Genomic DNA, 11,230 nt, shown 5'->3' with positions numbered 1-11,230 from the left:
ACGTATTTCCCCATCTTCTATTTCTTCCCGTCTCCAGGTATATATTACTACATCGATTTCTCTTTCCTCTCTATCTACTTCATCGTCTTCTACGTCTGAATCAAGTTAAATACCAGACGGCAATGAAAGCTTTCTACACCTTATCTCCTCCATCGTCTTTCCTCTCTTTCTTCACCTTAATCGTCTTCTTCCTCCGAACCTTGTACAATACCAGTCCGCCGTGACACTTCACCTCATTCAAGACCTCATCTCTCTTTCCACATATTTCCCCATAGTCTATCCCTCACAGTCTCCAGGTATACATCAATCTACCTATTTCTCTCTCCTCTCTATCTACTTCATCGTCTTCCTATCTTTATCTCTATCTCCAAGTGTACGAGAATCTCTACACCAAACGAACCCATCATTCCTCGAAGCAAACTCCAGCTTCTTCTCTCCACATATTTCCCCATAGTCTATCCCTCGCAGTCTTCAGGCATACAACAATGCATCTATTTCTCTCTCCTATCTATCCATTTCATCGTCTTCCTATCGTCATCTCTACCTCCAATTGTCTGAGAATCTCTACACCAAACGAACCCATCATTCCTCGAAGCTAACTCCAGCTTCTTCTCTCCACATATTTCCCCATAGTCTACCCTCACAGTCTCTAGGTACATCAATCCATCTATTTCTCTCTCCTCTCTCTCTACTTCATCGTCTTCCTATCTTCATCTCTATCTCCAATTCTATGAGAATCTCAACCAACAGGAGAAAGATACTAATGGTTTCTTGTTAATCCAGCTTCTTCTCTCCACCAACAGGAGAAAGGCCCCAAATTAGAGCAAGAAACCATGGACGAGATCGCGCTCTTCGCGCGGTTCGCGCCCCCGCCTCCCCCGGCTGACGCGGAAGACGACAGCGACGACGAACTGGACGTGAACGAGCTGGAACTACGCATGTGGCGAGACCGGGTGACGCTGAAGCGGCTCCGAGAGCGCCACAGCGGGGGGGCGAAAGCGGGGGAGTCGGAGGAGCAGGCGAGGAGGAGGAAGAAGAAGATGGCGCGAGCCCACGACGGAATTCTCAAGTACATGCTGAAGATGATGGAGGTTTGCAAGGCGCAGGGCTTCGTCTACGGCATCATCCCCGAGAACGGCAAGCCCGTCGGCGGCGCCTCCGACAACCTCCGCGCCTGGTGGAAAGACAAGGTCCACTTCGAGAAGAACGGCCCCGCCGCCGCGGCTAAGTACCAAGCCCAGACCGGCCTCTCCTCGGTCGCCTCGGCCGGGACTCTCCACGAGCTTCAAGACTCGACGCTGGGCTCGCTTCTCTCCGCGCTGATGCAGCACTGCGACCCGCCCCAGAGGAAGTTCCCGCTGGAGAAGGGCGTCCCCCCGCCGTGGTGGCCTCCCGCGCCGTATCGCAAGCCGCACGATCTCAAGAAGGCCTGCAAAGTCGAGGTTTTGACGGCCGTGATCGAACACTTGTCGCCGGATTTCGACAAGATGAGGAGGCTCGTCAGGCAGTCCAAGTCCCTACAAGATAAGATGACCGCCAGGGAGAGTCTCGTCTGGTCCGCGGTACTTAGCCGCGAGGAGGAGAGCTGCAGCGTCGGCGAGTTTGAGCTCTCCGGGCAGAGATATATCGGCGATCTCTTCTCGTTTTACAGCGCGGCCATGAGCGGGAGCTCGGCGGTGAACGGGGGAGGCTCTGAACAGAAGCCGAGCTTGGAGGTGGAGGATTGCAGGTTTGGGTCGTTTAATTTCAACTTGTTTGACGCGGCGGTGAACGGGAGCTCCGCCATGCATGGAGCAGGGTTCGAGCAAGGAGTGGGAGAGCTGAAACCGAGCTTGGTGGAGGAAGATTTCAGGGTCGGATCGAGCTGGCTGTTCTAAGAGTCGTGAAATTCGGCTCAGGAACTTGTCATTATGCATGGAACTTCATAATTCATCCAGTTTCATTTGCGTCGAGATTATTTTCTTCCGTTCTAACGTTGTAACCGAGCTCGGCATGGCTCGAATGAGTGGTTTTTCACCGACGCACAATAAGTTTTTCTTCAAGATGAGGGGAAGGATCCAACGGTAGAGAATATCGAATTAAGATTTTCAAATGGGGTAAACACACTCGCCCCCACCGTTTGAAAGTTCAGTACTTGAATGTCTCTGTTATCTGGGTTTCTCTTTCATATTTTTCTTCAAGATGTCACATGTATGAAATGATGGTTAGGTGAATGGAACATATCTTTCAAATTTTAAGATGGATTGTATAAATGGATAATCATGCCTTTTGAATTGCCCTACACTCGTCGCACTTTACAGATATTGATGAACCATAGCCTGAGAACCATTTTTTTATTTAGATTCATTTTTTCAGCAAAATTAGCTTTCAAAATTAGCATTTTTTGTATAATTGGACAATCATGCCTTTTGGACTGCCTAACATTCATAGCACTCTAAAGTCAGGATTTGTGATCATAGTGGGGTTTATTATTTGGGTTTCTCTTTCTTATTTTTTTTCAAGATGTCACATGTATCACATAATGGTTAGATGAATGGAAGATAGCTTTCAAATTTTAAGATGGATTGTATGAATGGATAATCATGCCTTTTGGATTGCCCTACACTCGTAGCATTCTGATAACATGCATTTCTAGTGCCTTATATTATTATATTTATGTGTCTTTATGCATTAAATTACTCATATTTGCATGTTATCAAGCTTAAAATGATTAAATCTATTTTTAGAACAAATTTCTGAAATTTCTGTATTTTTTAGGATTTTTCTAACAATATATTCTAAAAAAATATAACTTTTGAGACAGAATATGGTTTTTCCAGAATCTTTTGAAATTAAATGTTGGAAAGATATGATTTTTCTGAGTCAAAATATATATTTATAGGTATTTTGTTGGGCTTTTATTTTATTTAATATGAAATTTTAAGTATTTTGGTTTTTTTATGGCATAGGGTGACGTGGTGTGCCGATGCGCCGCCACGTCAGTGTAGAGAAAAAGATTTTTTCTTTGGTTTTTTATCCTTTTGTCATGTACATGCGGCACGGAATACGAAAAGCCACGGAATGCAAAAAGCCACGGAATACGAAAAGCCACATAATACGAAAAGCCACGGAATATGAAAAGCCACGGAATACGAAAAGTCACAGAATACGAAAACACACATAATACCAAGTAGTTTGACTTTTTGCATTACCGATGACATTGATGAGGAGAGAGAAGAAATTAAAGGCTAGTATTGCTTCAATTTCCAACGGCCATAACTTTTGATCTTCCCTCCTCTTTCTATCCATACCTTCTGATCTATAAATAGAGGCCTGGATCATTGTAAAAATTATCTTGAACTTGCTTCCTGCTTTTGTGGGTTGATTGAAAGATAGTGAGTTTTGAGATCCATCAAGAGTGCTCTTGGTGTCTTGGGTGTGTGGGAAGAGACATAAGAGAAGAGGGGGAGCCTACCAGCACTCGCAAATCGTCGTGATCCTAGCGGAACGTAAGGATCTAAGGTAAGTGTCTTCGCCTTACGTTGTTTATCTCCCAACATCATCGTTATCATAGTTATAGTTTTTTGTCAAGGTTTCATTTATCACTTCACTTACTTACGTCCCCATTCTCTCATCTCTCCATCCTTGCCATCGTACCACTCCATATCCAACTACTATCCTCGTTCATACCATCGTTCATCGTCATATCCATCACAATCACTTACTCTTTTCTTTAATTTAAATTAGCTTATAATCATGCATCTTTTATAGATATCACTAGCTCACGTCCTCAAATCTTGCTTTCGTCGATCCTCTCGTCCATCATCACTAGTATATTTTATTGAATGATCTCAATCACCAACAACAAATTTTAACCCTAAAATTTGAAAATTGTTGATTATCAATTTTTATGAATTTCAAAACATAGAGAATAATCAAGATTTAGGTTTTGGGTAGAAGAGAAATAAAAATATAGTTTAGTTTTTCAAAATGCATAAGTTTCGATTTTGTGTGCCTAGTTTATCATAGATAAAATAAAAATGTTATTATGGTTAGAGTTGTAGGAATATTTTAGAAAAAGAAAGAAGTAGGCACGAAATAAAGAAAATTATAAAAATAATAATAATAATAAGAAAGGTAGTTGGTCGTGAGTGGTGAAAAAAACAATCAAATAGAGAAAAGTAGCGGGATTTTTTAAGAAGCGGGAAAACAGAAAAAGCTTGGCGATCTTGTGCTCCTGGGACAAAAAGTTTGGTGATCTTCAGCTCTTGGGAAAAACAACTCAGATTTCAGGGAAACGTGGAAGACCTTGTGCGGCGACTCAGATCATTCTTGTGATCTTTGACGTTGATCAAAATTGTCAAACCTGAAGATCTTGGGTGAAGGTTCTAAACGGCATTGGCATCATTGGTAAGAGTAACATATTCTACGACCTCAGCATTCCTGGTAAGAACAGAACATTAAATTCATTGACATTTTGAGTTTCTTTGGCGAAATTGAATGTTTGAAATTCGGAAAATAACAATTAAGCTTGCATTCTGAACGAATTTTCATTACTACTAAAATCGAGAATTAATCTTCTTTCTCATTTGCAGAATAAAAAAATTTTGAACGAATTTTCATTCCTGCTGAAATCAATATTAGTTTCTCTTTTCATCTGCAGAATTTAAACTCTGAACAATTTCGAATTACCTGCTGAAATCAATATTAGTTTCTCTTTTCATATGCAGAATTTAAAATCCAAACAATTTAGAATTACCTGCTGAAATCAATATTAGTTTCTCTTTTCATATGCAGAATTTAAAATCTGAACAATTTAGAATTACCTTCTGAAATCAATATTAGATTCTCTTTTCATCTGCAGAATTTAAACTCTGAACAATTTCGAATTACCTGTTGAAATCATTGATTAAGATAGAAACAGATCAATATTAGTTTCTCTTTACATCTGCAGAATTTAAACTCTGAACAACCTAGAATTACCTGCTGAAATTGTTGATTAAGATAGAAAGAGATCAAGATTAATCTCTCTTTCCATTTGCTGATTTTAACACTCTGAATGAATTAGAATTACCTGCTGAAACCATTATTTGAAAGGAAAAGAGAATTGGATTTCTATTTTATTACTGTTGAATTTCAAATCTGAAAAAGGGATCAGATTTTCAATTCTGTTCTTTTCAGAGTCCTGATATCTTAAGAAAGTAGTATTATCACAGTATCAATCTTATTCTTTAAGTTTTTTTTAATAATAAGGACTTGAAAAATATTCATATAAAAAAAAGTTAATTACATTGGAATATTTTTGCTCTTGAGCTAACCTTTCAGGTAAATCGAATACAAGTTTTTTAATATTTTCACAAGGTCTTTCAACACTTGTGAGAATAGAGACAATATTTTGAGTAAAGGAGTTTTTGGAAGCTAAGAAGGACTTGAGTGGTCCATTGGAAGTAGAAGTGAAATCAAGGATACCGTCAAAAAGGCTGAGGGGGCTCAAGGTCATTCTTGTTTTTCAATTTCTAGATGGGAGTTATCTGTGTATCCCTATTACCAGGCTGTTTTAGCTTGGGGGGCTATAAACTTGGTTAGGGACATATTAAAACTCCGGTTGGATACCCCGGGACAGGATTAAGGGTTAGCCCTAACCTGTATAAAAATTCTGGGTGTCCACTTCTTCTCTCTTTATAATTAGGTAATAGGTAGAGATATCAGGAAAATAATAATACAAAAAAAAGGAAAAAAAAAAGAAAAGAAAAAGGGAGTGGTCTAATTCACCCCCCCCCTTAGACCATTCGTAGGATATTAATCCAACAAAATTGAGATTATCACATTCTACAGATATTGATGAACCATAACCTGAGAATTATTTTTACATTTACATTCATTTTTTCAGCAAAATTAGCTTTCAAATTTTAAGATGGATTGTAAGAATGGATAATCATGCCTTTTGAATTTCCCTACACTTGTAGGACTTTACAGATATTGACGAACCATAACCTGAGAATTATCTATACATTTACATTCATTTTTTCAGCAAACTTAGCTTCCAAATTTTAAGATGGATTGTAAAAATGGACAACCATGGGTTTTGGATTGCCTAACACTCGTCGCACTTTACAGATATTGATGAACCATAGCCTGAGAACCATTTTTTTATTTAGAGTCATTTTTTCAGCAAAATTAGCTTTCAAATTTTAAGATGGATTGTATAATTGGACAATCATGCCTTTTGGATTGCCTTACACTTGCAGCACTTTACAGATATTGATGAACCATAAACCTGAGAACTATTTTTTATTTAGATTCATTTTTTCAATAAAATTAGCTTTCAAATTTTAAGACGGATTGTATGAATGGACAATCATGTCTTTTGGATTGCGTAACATTTCACTTTACGGATATTGATGAACCATAGCCTGAGAACTATTTTTTATTTATGTTCATTTTTTCAGCAAAATTAGCTTTCAAATTTTAAGATGGACTGTATGAATGGATAATCATGGCTTTTGGATTTCCCTACACTCATAGCACCTTACAGATATTGATGAACCATAGCCTGAGAATTATCTATACATTTACATTCATTTTTTCAGCAAAACTGGCTTTCAAATTTTAAGATGGATTGTAAAAATGGACAACCATGGGTTTTGGATTACCTAACACTCGTTGCACTTTACAGATATTGATGAACCATAGCCTGAGAACCATTTTTTTATTTAGATTCATTTTTTCAGCAAAATTAGCTTTCAAATTTTAAGATGGATTGTATAATTGGACAATCATGCCTTTTGGACTGCCTAACACTCGTAGAACTTTACAGATATTGATGAACCATAACCTGAGAATTATTTTTTATTTAGATTCATTTTTTCAGCACAATGCTTTTTTAATTGGATTGGATTGGCATATCTCACCCCTAATTTTAGTGACAGCATTGACAAATGTCACCCCCTAGAAACATCTATGATATTCGTAGCTTGTATAAATTTGATATCTTCTATTGCATCTTCATTCTAAATTTTGGTGCCATTACGGTTCCTATGATAAATTATTTGAAGAGATTAAAGTGAAAATGACTCAAGCACACATCCTGAAATTACCATATATTAGTAAAGTCTTTGGGGTGTCACATGCTGCATCAGAGTCAGGTATTGGTGGAGTTCTAAGACATGAAATTTATCCCACCCCTGAATGTAGTACGAAATTGAATTATGTGAAGCTCAAGTACTCAAAAGTATGATAAATATCCTATGCTATCTTTTAGTCTCTATGCCATTGGTGATAGTATCTTTTTTCAACAACAATGCGTTGAAATATCTTAATTATCATAAAAAGTTAGACCCTAGACATGGCTCCGAGTTCGAATACATAATTTCATATATCTTCATCTAGAAGCATAAGATGGGATTGGATAATCAACTCGATCATACATTGAAATGGAGATACCACTTTCTTAATGTTATGGAGGTCGAGATGATTTTTCTTAATAGTTGAAAGAGTACATGTATGTTATGAAGGATGAAAGCTATCTTTCATGCAATCCTTGGACAAGTTCCCTCAACAAAGACCAAAGAGTACATTTTTTATGATGAATTCGGCTTTTATGATTCATGGCCATACATTTCATACAAGTCACTCAGGGGTTTTATTTATTGGGAAATACTTGGTAGAGGTTTGAGTAATCACTTTGGTTAACATAAGACTATCACATCACTTGAGTATCAGTTTTTTTGGACTTATTTGAAATGAGATAAAGCCAATATTGTGTCTCCTCCTTTTGCTCAAAGATCTTAGAAGGATGTGAGCATCGGCTTTATTTTGGGTCTTCTCCCCCACTATTGGACAAGTCTCTTTGAGCCATTCACAAGTTTGACTTCTACATGTATATGTGTAGTCTTGGAAATATTAGATCTCCTCATAATTTATTTTAATTTTGAAATCTGAGAAGATGACCCACTATTCACTCTTACGAGTAGGAGGGTTCTCAAGTCAAGCTTGCAAAGACACTCAAAATTTACCGCCCTCTAGTATCTATACTCTTTGGGACCTTTCATTAAAATTCAAAAAATGTGAGATGTTCATTAACTTCAATAAAACCTAAGTTTGTGACCCTCTAGGCCCATGTGCAAATCAAGTTAATAACTCTAGCAGCCTAATTTTTTGTATTCGTTAAGCATCTTCATTTGCTATCTTAACACAAGTTTAATTAAACCTGAATTCATTTAACTCAACCAGTAGTTTAATTTGTTGGCCTACAACCACATAGTCAATTACTCTTCATACATGAGTGGGATTAAATAGTGATATTAAATCTAGATATTTAGATATCCACCTTGAGTATCATCCGAATTTGAATATTTAACACATGGTTGAAGAGTTTTGATCATTATATTCTGATCTCATCATAATTACTCAATCAATACATGCTTTCAAGTATTTTATTATTAACATCATGACTAAAGAATAATTATGAATAAAGGATTACTTCAGTGATCATAAATGGGACATGTAAGTTTGGTTAGCTTGTATGCCCCATAATATGTATCATATGTTTCAAGGTGGATATCTAAATAAAAAATAAAAAAATTTTGAGGATGTAAAAATATAATTCTTTGAAATTAAAATTAAAAATACTGAAGCTAAAGAAATTAATCTGTGATTCCCATATATGTATCATAAATTAATGTAAAAATGTGAGGATGATTCAAGAGTTATCTCGTGAAGTCTGTTTTGCTCTAATTTTCTCAATTAAATTGATATAATAATGGAGGTCTTTAGATGACCTTCAAATCAAGGATAGAAAAACTCTTCAAAAGTTTATTTCTTGTGAAGAGATATAGTCCATAACAAGAAGAGATAAAATTTAACACTTAGGGTGAAGTGAGTAACAGAAGGATATTATTACTTAATACAACTATGAAATAAAATGTTTACAAGGATAGGGTTGAATAATTTGTAATAGTTAAAGTTGATCATGATTGGGTGCCTGATTGTCAGAAATTACAAACTTATAGTGCAGGATAAAGGTTATATTTTTTCATATTAATCTTCATTATATTTTCCTTCAGTTTACGACCAACACATATGTTCATGTGGGGACAGCTGTTCATTCTACATATGACTTAAAAACTTAGTAATGTTTTCCATATCATGTTTTACTATATATTTTACAATTATTTGAAAATTTATTGCGGTACAAAACTAAACTGAATTTGTGCTCATAATTTAAAACCTAAACGGGATCATCCCCCCTCGGTATAAGAGGAGATTGACTCAAGGAAAATAATGCAGAAAATTTCCTGGCAAGGGTAGTGAGGATATTAGAGAAGACACTCTCCAATGATTCCTGTTATGCATAAGTACTAATCGAATGACAGATTAGGGTTTGGCGATGAACCATACCCTAAGTCATTCGAGAGTCTCGTGTAGATGATGGATTATACATATACAGTAACCGATGATGGTAAAGGTTCCATTAGAGAGTTCAAGACTACTTGGTATCTTCTAGAGTACGAGGTGTACCTTGGCAACCCACGACCTGGAAACTTAACCTATCGATTGGGTTAAATCAATCCTTATTTAATTGATCAATATGTTGATATAGTTAAATAATAAGGTTGGTCAATAAATGTTATTGGGCCACCAAAGTTATTAACTAGAATGATACATGGGCCTAGAGGGTCGCACACATAAGGTCATAAGGGCGTTGGTGGATATATTTAACTTTGTAGGGTTTTTAAGAAAAATCTTAAGTGAAATATAAAGAGGGGAAGGGGTCTCATTTTAAGCACCCATGCAAGCCTGATTTGAGAGCCCTCCTAATAACCTGCAAATTAACATGTTTAATTGATGAATTTTACATTATATTAACATGTATTAATGACCATATTTGCATGTTATCATATACAAATATAGATAAATCATATACATTTTGATTTTATTGTTATTTCTAAATTTATAGAATTTTACATGGTATTTAACCTCATTTCATTGAAGAAATAATTTTTACTAGGCATTAAATTCTTGGCCAGAGGTTGGTAACAGTTTTCCTATTTTTCTAGAATTTTTCCCATATTTTTATATATATATTCCGACCATTTTATAGCCAAGAAATGATTTTTTTCATATTTAAATAATACATATTCTATCTATTTGGCATTTTACAATATATTAATAATTATATCACGTGGCATCCAGGTCATTCACCCCAAATTTGGGTGAATAACTGGATGCATTTTTAATAATAATTTTAAGAGAGAGATAGAGCATCATTTTCTCATTATGGCATTGCAATGCGCGATGCCATAATGAGCGAATGATTTGCTCAAAAGACAACATGGCACTGGCGGCGAGGTAAAGATAAGATTCATTTTTTAGTTACTTTTCGTGCAATAAATGCACGCGGAGAATTGATAAGCCAAAAATAGGGATAAATTGTATGCAATTTTAAACCCTTGTCGTTGTCAATTTGAGGTTATACAATAATATTTATAAAACCCTAACTTAAGATGTATAGTGATAAGTAAAGGTATCGTCCAAGGGAAGCTAGTAAGGAATTCAATTTGATGGTAAAGATCAAATCACCCTAATTAGATGAGAAATTTGGAAAGGGGGGTAGAAGAGAGGGATGAATAGAAGAAATAGGGAGCTCTAAATTGGCTTCTTTGATCGAAAGAGAAGGGTCAAAGGGGTCAATTAGAGAGGTTGAGAGGGAAATTTTGAATTGGTTTGGTTGGTTTTGTAGGTTTGATAATTCAGAAGTAACTACACCATTAGATAATAAAAAGGAAAATTTAATCTCCAAGAATATTAACCCTTTTATAAGTTTTTTTTATAGTTTTCTTTTATATGCATTTGGAATAGCTAGGAAATCTCTCAATTTCTCCTCTCAATCCTAGTCAGGGCTTGTACATTCCGCTCAAGCCACGCGATTTAGAAGTTCAAACAGGGATCAAGAAGAACAATTAAGAAATGCAACTAACAACATCCAAAATACACCAAAAGTTCAAATACAAAGAAGAAAAAATACCAAATAGGTTGATCCAAGCTGGGGCTCCTAGCTGTCTTGCAGTTGTGATAGAGCACCATCAAGAATGAGCTCTTCCTCTCGAAATTTAGCTTTTATACTTAGGTTACATGGTTAAAATTACCATATTACCCCGGTTTAGTAATTAATTTTTATCTATCAATGTAGGCTTGATCTAAATGATCCAACCATACAGATAGAAATTGGGGATTAAGACGAGCAAATCCA

General features: G+C 36.2%; 1 protein-coding gene across 2 annotated transcripts in view; it reads left to right on the top strand.

The window, feature by feature from the left end:
- Positions 1 to 1,952, top strand: part of LOC144714356 (protein ETHYLENE INSENSITIVE 3-like) — a 3,049-nt gene extending 1,097 nt beyond the window's left edge. The window contains exon 2 of one of the 2 annotated variants that reach the window (XM_078589079.1): positions 804 to 1,952. In XM_078589079.1, coding sequence (XP_078445205.1) covers positions 804 to 1,877 — 1,074 coding nt within the window. In that variant the 3' untranslated portion in view covers positions 1,878 to 1,952. Of the gene's footprint in view, positions 1 to 783 lie in introns of both variants that reach the window. The other variant, XM_078589080.1, reaches the window with a different exon arrangement.
- The last annotated feature ends 9,278 nt before the right edge of the window (positions 1,953 to 11,230 follow it).

Source organism: Wolffia australiana, chromosome 17 (assembly GCF_029677425.1).
Source record: "Wolffia australiana isolate 7733 chromosome 17, ASM2967742v1".
NCBI lineage: Eukaryota > Viridiplantae > Streptophyta > Magnoliopsida > Alismatales > Araceae > Wolffia > Wolffia australiana.
Note: the sequence above shows the minus strand (reverse complement) of the source record. Positions and strands in the feature narration are given on the sequence as shown.